The 14,200-nt window shown below is 44.0% G+C and overlaps 1 protein-coding gene across 3 annotated transcripts in view; it reads left to right on the top strand.

The window, feature by feature from the left end:
• The window catches only part of CCDC149 (coiled-coil domain containing 149), a 97,655-nt gene that overhangs the window by 42,621 nt on the left and 40,834 nt on the right, over nt 1-14,200 (top strand). For 2 of the 3 annotated variants that reach the window (XM_059381837.1, XM_059381830.1), the window contains exon 4: nt 7,009-7,116. The exons of the other annotated variant lie outside the window; for it this stretch is intronic. In XM_059381837.1, the coding sequence (XP_059237820.1) occupies nt 7,009-7,116 (108 nt within the window). The remainder of the gene's footprint in view (nt 1-7,008; nt 7,117-14,200) is intronic. 3 annotated transcript variants of the gene reach the window in all.

Below are 14,200 nucleotides of genomic sequence, written 5' to 3'. Positions count from 1 at the left end.
CCACTTTTGATAAGTACTTTTATGTCAGCAATTTGATAAGTACTTTTATGTCACCAGGACTTTCTGGTGTACATCATTTTTACATTGTGATGGAGACTAAGTTTTCCATGGCTAGGTTCCTGCAGTGATATGTGTCTAATAAATTACAGAGATTCAGGATGACATGGGGGATTGCCCCTGGAATATTGCCCCTGATGCCTAGTCACTAGTCTGAATTATTTAAGGACTCAGGTGGAAATAGGTAGCCCACCCCTTTTTCTGCTCTTGCCAGTGTCTGGGCTAGTGCAAGGATGGATGATTAATCTTAAACTTTTCATTACTTTCTTTTATTTTGTGTGGGTTTTTTTTTTTTTTTCACTCTATACTCTTAGGTTCAGTACATGGGGGCCTGCGAATTTAACTAACAAAAGACAGAAGGGAGAGTATATAATTTTATGGCTATTTTATATGTATGGGAGTTCACAGAAGAAGTGAAACTCAAAGAAGTGGTTGGCTCAGGGGCTTATATACCATTTTAATAAAAGAAAGGGCATTTGGGCTTCAGGGGATGATCAGCTATGGGAAAGTGACTAGAAAATGTATAGGAAGTTAATGGGAGCTAAGGGTTATTTTAGTAAGTCTTGTATAATGCAGATCTTGGGGTGCCCCGAGTGGCTCTCTGGTTATGGGCTGCTTGCTTCTTTCTGGTACGAAAGAGGTTGGGACAGCTTCACAAAGGGAAATTTATGCCCTGCTTTTAGGTAGAAATGGGAAGAAGGGAAGGGAACTCTTTGTATCTGTTGATTCGCAGTTGCCTTCAACTCAAAATATCCTCATGGCAAAGTGGAATATTTTGGAGTGGCATACTCTGATCCCCTTCATATCCATCTTTACTTTTCCTACTTCAGGGAGAAAAATGGTATATAGTGGATCCTTTTCTCCCCATCTGAAGGATTCAGGGTGTTTTTTTTTTTTTTATAACTAGTGTCCTGAAATCCCTTCCTTGTGAGCCAGTGTTGATTACTTGATCATTGGAAACAAGGGTCCTTACCTGTGATTGTCATTGCCAAATGTGATTATATCATTGATTTTTTAAAATCTCCCTGCCATCAATTCTTATAAGTTTAAACAGTGTGTTGCATCTAGAGTGTAAACTGTTCTGACATATTTTATGGCACTTATAGGGGAATCAAAACCCAGTGGTTGAGGCAAGAGCTGGAGCCTAGGATGCAGTGGGACTGGAAGAAAGCTGGATGAACGGCTCCCTTGGCCCATGTGGCTCTCTGTCTTTGTGAGAATGTCTGCCCCCCAGAAGATGAAACGTTGGGGTGAGATCACACTGCTCTCACACCTTCCAGATCTTTGCCCCCACAATAACCATCAGGATTTGTGGTCTTCATCTCTATGCAGAGAGAATTGCCGTGAGAGTCCTGGTGCCCACACCACGGGCTGGCCTTGGCAGTGCATCTCTGTAGACATCACTGGGTAACTGGGAGTTGACTTGTTCCTCAACGAAGGGGTGTCTGAATCCTTTTGGCCTCGAATGTCCCAGAGACGTTCCCATCCAATCCCGCTAGTCTCTCTTCCCAATCACGATGTTCATGAACTTGCAGCTAGAAAGAGTCACTACAGTGTACAGGTCCTACAACAGATGCTACTGTATTCATTCCCCTGTTATCAGAGCTAAAATGTCAACCTTTCCTGTGGGCCCTGGCTAGATCTCAATATTTAAAAGAGCTTTTAAACCTTTTTATGATTTGCTATTTATGCTAGCTCCTGCCTCAGAGATCTAGAGGAAACGATCTCTCAGTTTGGTTTTCCTTCCTTTCAAAAGCCTTCCCAGGGTTAGGCAGTCTGCCACTTTTTCTTTGACATTTCCTTTACATAGTGTGGCTATTGCCAACTGATGGTCACAGAGTCCTTCTCAATAACACAGAGACAAAACACCCTGCGTAGCTGATAAATTATAAGCAGACCCACGTGTTAACTTGATGGATTGCTAGAGTGAGCCTGTGTGAGTCATGGGTGTTATTTTTGGTCAAAAGAATCGTGTGAACTTTTCTCCTCTATTTCGAGTGCTTTGAAATGGACTACTTTTCTTTCTTTTCTTTTCTTTTCTTTTTTTTTCCTCTTTAAGGTATATGTCAAGGAATTAGGTACCCTATCAGAGCAGTCATTTTCCAGTTCCCGAAGTTATTGTTTTGGAGTTGAGGAGGTGGAAGGACTGAAAAGACTGAATAGAAATGAAATGTGTGTTGACAAGTCACCCAACCTGGGAAATGTGAAATTACAGCTGAGCGCTTTGAAGCGGGGTGCCTCCCCCACCGTACCCAACAGCGGGGTCGGTTTCAAAGCGCGAGTAGATTTACTCAAACCCAGCATGGAGGCTCTGCGCTCCTAATGGACCACCATTCTGTGGCTACTATGGAAATGCCTGGCTTTATTTTGGTAGAATTCTGTTCAGCCGGCTGCAGAGTAAATAATGGTCAGCAGTCACATCACTGGCCCCACAAATCCTTCTTTCCAGAAGCAGCCTTGTCCTCTGCTTCCCATAGCACTGGAAACCTGTGATGTGAATACCAGGTGCCTACCCTGTGCTAATAGCTAAATAACCTGGCAGCTCTCCAAGCTCAAGGCTTTTCAAAGTGAGGACCCAGGACCATGCCGGGAGCCAGGCAGCTCGCTTCTGGCCCGTGATAAACACAGAAATTGAGGAAGTGTTCAGAAACTTCTGTGGCGATTTGACAGCATGATTTTATGTCTGTTGACTCTACCAAACACTTGGGGGTTTTACCCTGATGCTATTTAAATTCATTTTTAAAGATGTTATTTATTTACTGAGAAAGAAAAAAAAAACAGAGGAGAGTAAGAGGGAGAAGCAGACTCCTCACTGAGCAGGGAGCCCAATATGGACTCGATTCCAGGACCCTGAGATCATAACCCGAGCCAAAGGCAGATGCTAAACTGACTAAGCCACCCAGGCACCCAAATTTATTTTTCTAGTGATTGATTTTTATTGTATTTTACAAAAGTTCTGCTCTGTGCCTGGTTGGAGATAGAGGACTAGCCCTTCTCCATGGTTGGATCGGGTTGTACTGGTTTAGCTACAACCTGAGGTTGGTGACGGAACATCAGTGCCTTCCCACTACCTGTAGAGCTCAAGCCACTGTTGATTCAAAGAAGAAAGACTGGGGCACCTGGGCAGTTCAATCAGTTAAGTGTCTGCCTGTGGCTCAGGTCATGATCCCAGGGTTCTGGGATCCAGCTTGCCTTTGGCTATTACACTCAGCAGGAAGCCTGCTTCTCCCTCTCTCTCTCTTCCCCTGATCCTGCTCTCTCTCTCTGTCACTCTTTCTCTCAAATAAATAAACGCAATCTTAAAAAAAAAAAAAAAAAAAAAAAAAGGTTAAAGGAATTTGGGAATTAGGGGGGGGGGCATGGGCATGTCTTTTATTAAGTTTCCACGGGTACTCTTTTTCAAATTTAATTTTAATGCCAGTACAGTTTACATGCAATGTTATACTAGTTTCTGGTGGATAACAGAAATTCCACAACTCTATATACATTACTCAGTGCTTGTCCTGATACGTGTCCTCTTGATCCCCTTCGCTGTCACTCTTACAAGCATTTGTTCCTGAGTGTCCCTTCTGCTGGTTAGGAAGAGGCAGGCGCCATGAAGGTGAATTTTGCTGTGTCTCCTGCAGAGGGGGTGCTGAGATGCTCCTCCGTGGGACCAGTCCCTCCAGTCTGTGAGGGAGGGATTATGCTAGCTGAGCTCATGTCTGGGAAATGTTCTGCGGTTCCGTGGAAGGAAAGCAGAGGCAGCGCACTTGTGCTACCATGTGCTAAGGGACGAGAGCGGCAGATAGAGGGGAGAAACCAGGAATGGGAAGTCAAGAGCTAAATCATCACGGCACTCTGGTCCCTGGGGTTGGCCTGTCCTTGTGGCCTTGAACTGTTCTCCAATGGGAAATCGGGAATCAGAATCCTGTGATGTGTTAGGAGTGAGAGAAGCAGGGTGCCTTTTCCTTTATCGGGAACTTTCCCCACTCCCATCCACAAGGCTCATGCTAGCTCTCACTGCTTTTTTAAATCTTTTTTTAAATGTGGTCCTTTCCTTGGGCACACTTTGTTCCCTTTGCCCACTTTGTTTTTCTCATCATTCAAGCACTAGGTCATTCTGTATTTTATGGCAACATAATGTAACTAATGTAATATCATCTATTCAGATGGGAGTGTACAAGGGCAAGGCATTCTGTCTGTCCTGCTCAGTGCTGTATATCCAGAGTCTAAAACACATGGTAGGTGCTCGATAAATATTTGTTGTCTAAGCAAATGGTTGAATAAGGAGCAGTAAAAGAGCAGGGTCACAAAGGAGCTAATTGTGTCCGAGGAGATATTCGGCAGTGTCTACCCAGCCGTACACTGAGTGGTTGAGTTGGGGCTACTGGAAGGACACAGTCAGGAGGAGCTAACCCTTCAACCAGCACCTACCGTATACCAAGCACTGTGGGAGTTGTCCTGTGTTCGTTATTCAATTTAGGTATCACATGGTCACATGAGATATGGGTGGTCAACTGCATTTTCAGATGGGGAGACTCAAGAGGTTGAGTACTTCACCCACGGTCACCCAGCCCTATAAGTGGCAGAACTGGGAGCCAGCTTAATTGATCTGATTTCTAAAAACTTCCAGAAATAGTCATTTGGTCACAGTGTCTCTTGTTTTTTGCTTTTTTAAGTATAAGATGGGAATTAATTTTCTGCATCCTTCACCACATTTTATCTGATAAGAATGGAAAACTGAGAAAATCAGAATACAGCTATTCTAAAATATGAACCTCGCACATACAAGGTTGAAAATTAGATCGCCTTGTTGAGGAATACAGGGCTTGGTTAAATCGAGCCGGTGGGGATGAGTCAGGTTTCCACGCAAGACTCTGTGCCCAGCACTGGCTTCAGTGTTGGTACATACTGTTAATATTCCATATTCTTCCCTAGGCTGAGACCACAATCTCCAGACTCAACATATTGTCCCTTGTTTAGAAAATATTTATGGAGCATCTACTAGGTGCTTGGGGTAGATCATAGAGAAAACAAAATTCCTTGCCCTTCATGGAACTTCTATTTTTGTAGAGAGAGAGAGGTAGGAAATAAGTGGTAAGCAGTAGGCCACGAAATAAATCACATGATATCTTAAAAGATGGCATGGGCTACAAAGGAAAAAAAATAGCATAGGGGAAGGGGCTTAGAAGATCAGGGTGGAGGCGAGTAGGTTGCTGTGTTAGATTGAGTGTTAGATCGAGTTGGTGTTAGATTGGGTGGTCCAGTTAGGCCCTGTTGAGACTGTGGCTTCTGCACAAAATCTTGAAGAGGTGAAAGGGAGAGGGAAGCCAAGAGGTGTTCTGGTGGGAGAGCAGTCCCATGAGAGAGTATAGAGCAACTGCACCAGGATGGGAGCATGCCTGGTATGCTTGGACAACAGCAAGGAAGTAAACTTGGCAGGTGCCCAGCCAGAGTAGGAAAGAACCTGAAGGTAGGGACAACCTGAGTCCCTAGTAGATGGGACATGGGAGATGACAGAGTGCAGAGTCAGGGATGAGCCAAACCAAGGATTAACGTTTTTATCTTTCCGCCTTCATTCCTTTTTTAGAAGCTGACATTGAGTATTCCCAAAAGTATTAGCATTATTTTTTTTTAATGTCGGCTCCACACCCAATGTGGGGTTTGAACTCATGACCCTGAGATCAAGAGTCGAAAGTACCGACCGAGCCAGCCAGGAGCACCCCCAAAAGTATTAGCATTAAGGTGCTTGGAGATTTGGCCACTACACTTACAGTAGTCCCCTAATGCCTCTGCATTTGGGTTTCTTCAGCTGTAATATGAAGAGACTCTTCACAATAATCTTTAAAATCCCCCTTCCAGCTATTTCTGAATGATTCCCCACAGGCCATATTCTCATTGCTTGCTTGCTTCTGTCCCTCCTTCCTTCCTTCATTTATTCATCATGAGTTTTTAAAACATTTGCTGAAACACAAGCCCTTCCTGAAGCAACAAACATGGATGCCAGGGAAAGGGGGAACAGCATCTCTGCCTTTCCATCACTTGCAATCTTCTCGCTGAGGTTAGAGGAGAGGGCAACAAGGCAAGAACCAGAGCAAGCAGCAGATAGCAAAAAGGGGAACAGTGCAGCACAAAAAGCAGTCACGTGACCACCATTTCCAAGCTCAGGGTACCTGCGGAAGGGGTGGGGGCATGATTAAGAGGTGCTCCCATGCTCTGGGAAAGGGGGCAGTGATGATGTGAGGTGGAGCTGGCTCAAGGTGGGGAGGCTGGTGCATAGAGAGTGGGCCATATGGGCCAGAGGGATCTGGGTCTGAGCAGGAGGCACAGCCTATGGATGGGATGATGTCATGAACCCAGGTCAGGCAGGTGAACGGTCCTGGTACCACGGGACCAGAAGAAGGGAATAAGGAGGTGAGCAACCCAGCTGGGACTGTTGGATTACCTCCAGACCCTGATTTCTGAAGTGATTGCTCATTCCTCGTCCCCTCCCTGGCAAACTCATCTCGTGATCAAAATTCTGGGCATTGAGGCAGCAAAGAAAAGCTCACTAAACCAGTTCTATCTGAAGGGGAAGAAAACTATCTAAACAAGGAAATGAAGCTTTCTCCTGTATTGTTGGCTCAAGTTTATAATTGAACTCTACATCCATTTGCAAGATTTTTAGCGCAGAGCCCTTAACATTTTTTCTCTAAAAAGTCGAATATGACTGACCCCTCTGTTCCTTGTCCTTGTGCCCTTCTGGAAACAAAGGAGATCCCTGTGCTGAGGTTCACAGCCAGTGCTGTTTGCCCTCACCATGCAGTTGTCATGGTGTGATGTGTACACTTGCGATCATGGATGCATTTATCTAATGGGCTTTGCATGGCTCCACTTGGCCGGGGCGCCGGCCTCAGCAAGCCAACAAAGCCCCACATTGATCCGCTCCCATGTTTCTGATTGTATTCCATAATATGTTGACATTTCCAGGCTAATCTTGCACAACTACTGCGAGATTCTCAGGACCGAAATAAACATCTGGGAGAAGAAATTAAAGAACTTCAGCAAAGGCTTGCAGAAGTCCAGGGCGACAATAAGGTACTGTGAATATTTAAAGGGAAAAGCTCCACCGTGTAATTGTGTACTTAGAGGTTTATGGGGAACACATCAGAAAAACGTAATGCTGCATTTGCTGAGAAATTTGTTATAGATTTTTACATTTGCAGTGAAAAGTCACAGTTTAGCATTTCTTATCTTTATGACATCCCTTTTGTGTGTGCGCACACGCGTATGTGTGTGCTTCTGGGTTGCTCCAAAATATTGCCACAACCCACTGTGGAAGTTTCATTATATTCAGCTTGGTGGTGAATAACATTGCGGTTGAGGGCAAAATAAAACCCAAAATGCTATGCTTTCCCCCTTCTCTACAAATAATGGATTTGTGGCTCAGATGATTTGGAATTATTCGCATTCAGTTTTGAATTTTAAGTAGTCATCCTACTAATTATGTTCACATAACCAATTTATTTTATTGCTAAATTTGGCAATTTGTATGGAACATTGCTCAAAATCCACTGCGTGGTATTAATCAAACTCCCCTGTTGGCAACGTTAATTATAAAATATGAACTCATAAACTCCAAACTAAATGTGTGCTCTCTCTCTCTCCCAGCTGAATCTGTGAACAAAAGTACAATTGAGAAAAGGAAGAAAAACTATCAAAGTTTTAATTCTGTATGCCCCCCCGACCAGAAAAAATTTCTATGTTGCCACAAGAGATCCATTTCCAACTCCTCGCCAGAGGCAGCTTTCCTCACAGAGATGGCCACTGGAGTTCAGCTCAAATAAACTCCATGGCAGGGAGGAGGTCCTTTCTTGGGAAATGTCTTTTAAATGTTACCAAATTTTCTTGACAAATGATGGTGATGTTCACTGTTTCTGGGAGTTCTTGGTTCGTGGAAGGCGCCATTTTGAAAGATGCTGGCTCTTTAAAAAATGCACGCAAGAGTCTGTGTTATGCAGAGAAGTCTTCTATGATCAAAGATCAGAGAGGATTTTCTGCTGCTAGTTTGAGAGGCTCAGTCTGAGGACCAACTGGGAGGTCTTCCTGCTTAGCCTCTTCTCCACTTAATCAGCCTTTACATTTTTTTTTTAACCCCTTGGATTTACATATATTTGGAAAAAATTAGGCTTGACTATTTCAGGTCATGAAGTAGGCGGTGGGAGAGAATGCCTGAGAAGGGTTTTAATTAACACTGGACAAGCTAATCAGGGCTCTGGTGTGGTTTTATGCACCATTACAAGGATTTAAGTTCTGTAACCTAGGTGTTTGGTTCATAATTAAAGGCCAGACCTTCATAGTCGTTCCTCAAGGTTTTCTAGAGAATGAAATGAGATGCATGTAGTAGTTTCCCTTAAACCCGTAAAAATACTACAGGAATTTTGGAGACATAATAAATCCACAAAATATTAGAACATTTTGAAAAGATGTGATTTTTGGATTCATGGTTCTTGATTGACTGATTTTATTTCCTTATCTCTTTTTTTCCCCCTTAAATGAGCTATCCACCTCCCCAACTTTCCAAAATATACTTCTGCCTCATCTTTTGGTCACTTTTAACTTTGGCACCTTTTAGACATGGGAATCGACATTTGCAACTGGTATTTCAAGGAAAGAAAGGGAGGGCGTGTGTGTATATGAGCATGTGTGTATGCATGTGTGAGTGTGTGCAGGACTGAGTGTGTGTGTGTGTGTGTGTGTGTGTGTATGCACGTGTCACACTAAGCACAGGTCTGGGACTCCTTGGGTGTTGGCACAGTCTGAACTTCTTGATTTGTTTGCGCTCTGGGTCTTTATTCCAGTAGCTGGACACATTTATCAAACTTTGTTTTCTTGCCCAAGGTTTAGAATTTAGTGACTCATATTCATGGTCTGTGAAGTAATTCGCCCGCCAAAAGGTACAGGGAAGATGCTATAATGTTCAGCAGGCCGCATATCTCAGTATCCAGCCTCCCCTCCTCAAAAAAAGACCAACTGCCATGAGCCCCAGAGAATCCATTTATTCTCATTTGCATCTATAGTTATAGGGCTGATTTATTTTCAGATCCCTGTGAGTCATAGCCACCCTCCCCCCCCACCCCCACCCCCGGTTGTCAACATTAGGGCCAGATGACTCATTCCATAATGACACCAGGCATCTTGGGAAATGCAGAGGCCCCTGTTCCTTGGTATGTGGTGAAGAATGGGTTAATCCTTCATTTGTTCTTTTGTTGTTGTTGCTTAATTCGTTAAGTCACTTGCTGTTCCAACCTTTCTGTCACCTTCCAAATCCAGTTCAACCTCCTTGCTGTTCTGGGTAGGCCCTCCAGTATCTGGCCCCTTAACTGATTTCTCCAGCCATGTCTATTGCCACTAGTCACCTCGTGCTTCAGTGCAACAGCACTAATTTCAGCCCCTTTGCTGAACTTTATTGTCCTATGCCTCAGGGCCTTTGCACCTGCTACTGGTGCTGTTTGGGGCACTCTTTCCCTTTACCTCCTTCTCCAACTCTGGTTCATCTTTCCAGTCTTAGGTCAAATGTAGCCTTCTTCAACTCTTAGGGGCAGGTCCTGTGCATGCCCACAGTGCTCTGTTCTTTCCCTTCTGCTTATGCACGTGTATGGCACACTCGCCCCAAGAGTAAGCTCTTTGCAGGCAGAATTCCTGACTGGGCTTTATTGCTGGGAATTAGCACTCTTAGTTCCTGGTACATGCACATTACTTAGTAAATCTTAATTGAAGAAATGAAATGGAATAAATGAGTGAATGAATAAACGGAGAGAATGAAGGGAAGGAAAAGAAGAGCCAAAGGTTCAAGAAAGAGGAAGAGGAGAACAAAAAGAACAAAGAATATAAGAAAATAAGCAGACTGAGAAAATAAGTTGTGGTTGTCACCGGTAACTCCATTCACAGGCCAAGAAGTAGTTTTAAAATTTGGAGAAATGAGCTAGAAAAGCAATCTTTCATCTAAGAAAAAATAAAACCAAAGCAAACCCCAGGTGTGAGACCTTGGGAAGCCCTTGTGGAGAGAGCAGAGTGTCTGAGGCTGAGCCTTGGTGGACTCAGGGTGAAAGTCCTGCCCATAGGCTGCCTCAAGCCTGTGAAATTCAAGAACACTTAGTATCTGATGTTATTGGACTGCGCCTCCCCCAACCCATACCATTCCAAACAGAAGGGCCGATGGCATCATTTTATGAGCGACTGTTAAAGCAGAAGATTTTTATCTCCAAGTTGCCATTTTAACTGATGACCCTTATCCATATTTTGGGAAGCCCAGATTCTAGATGTTAAGTACATTTAAGAAACAAGGTGATAGGAAATTACTTGCCTTGGATATTTTAAGGTAGACTAATTTTTCCATTTGTTCAGCTAGAGCCTTGTAACCCTACGTGCCATAAAGCATTTTCAAACAGCCTCTTGAAAGATTTGTTGCCACCCTGGCTTACAAGCAGCTTAGCCCTCCCATGGGGTTGGGGGGTGGGGGGTTCTGGGATAGGGTTGGGGGGGTCCCATGATCAAACACCACCTGCCATCTCTCTGAACTGTGCCCAAGAATTTCTCGGAGCTCCTGGGTGGACACAAGCTAGAAGAGAGGCATGAGGAGGGAAACTTATCAGACACCCTCCGTTTCCTTGATAATTATGGTTCTGAAAGGTTAATGAGGAAATAGGAGGCATGTGGGGGAAGGGAGGACTCATATCTCCACAAATCACGTTGAGAGAAGCTTTTCATGGGTGGTAGATTGCCCTGGGCTCTCAGGGTGTCAGTCTGTGCAGAATAAGGACCAATTATGTGGAAAGACCCAGACAATGCTGGGACCTCAAGTCTGAAAAAGAGCCCAGTAGAAGAAATGCAGCTTTCCTTCCTACCCTAGAGGACTGCCTGCTCCTTTTCTGGGCATTAAAAGAGTGGATTTAGGGCAGGAAGACCAGGAGGAAGAAGGGGTTTTCTGAGAATTGAAGGATTAGTAAGAGTCACCAACAAACCCAGCAGAGCACATTTGGGTCAGATAGCCAGAGGTGAGCTGGTAGACCAGCTCTTAGAAAGAAGAAGGCTGGCTGATAGTGCTTTATTGATTTATAACAAATCATGAGGCCACCAGCATGAAAGCACTGAGCAGTGAGTTGGGAAGATTGGCACTCCCGGAGAGACCAGCTCCAGCCTTGCCAATGTCAAGTGGTGTAGAGAAATATAGTCTAAGAAGTCCAACTTCGGAAATTGATCGACCCAGATTTATAGCTCTGCCAGTGGTTGTTTTATGGCCTTGAGCAAGTCAGTTTTCTCTCCAGGCCTTAGCTTCCTCATCTGGAAAATGGGAGCAATCATATCTCACATTGAATTGTTGACAGGTTTTATCATTTATTCATCCACACATATATGGGGACTTGCTACATACTGCTTAATGTTCTCGGAGATGTGGATATACCAAGATATAAGAAAGACAATGTACCCATTCTCACAGAACTTATATTCTAGTTGGGGAGAGATACAGTAAGAAAATAAAATATACAAGATCATGAGATAGAGGTTAGTGCTGGGAAGAAAAGAAAGTAGGACAAGGAGAATTAATGATTGGGCGTGTGTGTGCAGTACTCAGTGTTTGTAAAGGGTGTAGCATAGTGCCTGGAACCCAGGAACTGTTCCACTAAGGGTAAATGTTGCTGGTATCTTAGCATGACCTGGGGCCAGATTGGCTTAGAATTCTCTTGTGCAAGTGTTCTACTAGGAAGCTCAGGTCTTCCTTCCTATTGATCAAGTATTTCCAGTGAACTGGGTACATGCCTCGCAGTAGAGACAGAAATTGTGGTGAGATGCCTCGCCTCTGGATTCCCCCAAACTCAGCACTCCTTATAACCACCCCAGACTTTGCCAGCACCAAGCATGCTTCCTTTGGTGCAGAGCTCCTGGAAGCTTCCTTGCATTTTGTGTGCCCCTTGTAAAATAGGCACCTAACAGAGCATGCCAGGAACAGGAACACATGTTTCCAGTGAGACAGCCAGAACTCGGTTTTCTTGTCCACTTGCTTTTGTTTTTTCTTCATGTGACAGCTTATGGCACTTTATTGCAGAAGAACAATAACGCAATGCAAGGTATTCAAAAGCAAGGATGTTCGGGTGGACAGCATCTCCTAGCAGTGTCCCGCATCCGAATTTCCTGGGCCCCTACTGGCCAATTGAAATGTAGCTCTTTGTAATATTGCATAAAAACAGGGTTTTGCCCTTAATAATGAGCTTTATGTTACACCAGCTGATGGCCTTTAAGCTCCTCTGTTTTATGTGGCGTTGGCACCATAAAACGATAGGGCCCTTCTGTGAACATACCTCTATTGAGGTGGGACTTTTGGATGGATTCAGAGAGCAAACCAATTAAGTCAAAGCCACGAGCCAATAAAGACAGACCAAGGAGTATGCAGGTGACTAATTAAAGTATATTTTGTTTTTTTAAAAAAAGAAAAGAGTGCTCAGCCGTGGCTGTTTGTAATGGTCCGGAATGAGTTATCAGAAAGCTCTTTGTAAACCGTTCATCTTTATGCTTCAGAGGAACAGAGACATGTCCCAGTCTGTAGGAAACCCAAATGAAGAGAGCACTCTAATGAAAAGCTCTTACCTTGGGGCATTATAGAAATTAATTACAAAGAATTGAAATGAGTGATAAGGGCCCTTCGCTGGCTCCAGCCCCTCATATCTTGCTCTAACTGGGATCTGGGATCTTTTTTTTTTTTTTTAAAGATTTTATTTATTTATTTGACAGAGAGAAATCACAAGTAGGCAGAGAGGCAGGCAGAGAGAGAGGAGGAAGCAGGCTCCCTGCTGAGCAGAGAGCCCGATGCAGGACTCGATCACAGGACCCTGAGATCATGACCTGAGCTGAAGGCAGCGGCTTAACCACTGAGCCACCCAGGCACCCTCTAACTGGGATCTTGACTATGAACTATAGACAATGCTCAGATCGTTCAGCAACAGTCAGAGAAGATCAGTATTCCCTAAGGTTTTACTGTCAGATGAATTAGACACATTAGGTCTCAGAGACCGTACTGGAGCCCACCTCAGGGGAGTGCGTAGCTCAGGTGGTCCATGAGACCAGGCATTGTAACTTACTTCTTATTTTTTAGTTTTTTTCAAGTATTGTTTACTCTCTTTTTTAAATTTAAAATCAATGTCATTAACATACATTGTATTACTAGTTTCAAGCATAGAGTTTAGTGAGTCCTAGAGAACTGGTTCTGAGAGATAGTGGCCCAAGATTCCTTCTACAGCATGTCACATCCAGATCATGCTCAAGAGCAAGGACATTGAAGCACCCTATGACTGCTCAGTGGGGCTCTATAAAGACTGTGGCTCTGAGGCTGACGTGTACTGAACTGGCTGACGGTAATTCGGGGGCTTCCTAACTGTGTGCTCGTGGGCCACTGCTTGAATTTTCTTTGTTACAGTTGTTCTCCTCTTTGGCACAGTGGAGATAACAGTAGTACTTGCCTTATAGTGCACGGCTCAGTGGAAATCATCTCAACAGAGCTGTACTGAGGCCCCAACTATATGCTCTACAGAGGGGGAAATAAAGGGAGTCCCTGCTTTCATGGGGCTTCCATTCTAGTAGGGATAGATGAACAGTAATCAACTAAACAGATATATTCTATTTCATAGATTCTGAGATGAAGGCCTTCACATTTGAACATCTCTGACATATAATCAGTGGTATTGTGTTGTTACAATGGACAATTTTTATTCCTTTTAGACGTACATAAAGATGGGTCTTAAAGTTGATGGAGTTTTTTTTGTTTAAGAATTTATTTATTTTAGAGAGAGCTAGAGAGCATGAGCAGGGGGAGGAGCAGAGGGAGAGGGAGAGAGAGAATCCCAAGCAGACTCTGTACTAAGCTCAGGGCCCAAGGTGGGGCTCAATCCCGTGACCCCAAGATCATGACCTGAGCCAAAATCAAGAGTCAGACACTCAACAGACTGAGCCAGTCAGGCACCCCTGGAGTTTTATATTTGATGAGATACAGTATGACATGTCAGAGGATATTTGATGCTAAGTGAAAACATGACTTAGAGTACTATGGGGTGCAACCAGGGCAGAAGGGGAACACTATTTATATTAGGTGGTCAGGGAAGGCATATCTGCTCACAGGCCCTTTGCTGAG

The sequence above is a fragment of the Mustela nigripes genome, chromosome 1, assembly GCF_022355385.1.
Source record: "Mustela nigripes isolate SB6536 chromosome 1, MUSNIG.SB6536, whole genome shotgun sequence".
Lineage (NCBI taxonomy): Eukaryota > Metazoa > Chordata > Mammalia > Carnivora > Mustelidae > Mustela > Mustela nigripes.
This window is presented reverse-complemented; position numbering and strand designations above follow the sequence as displayed.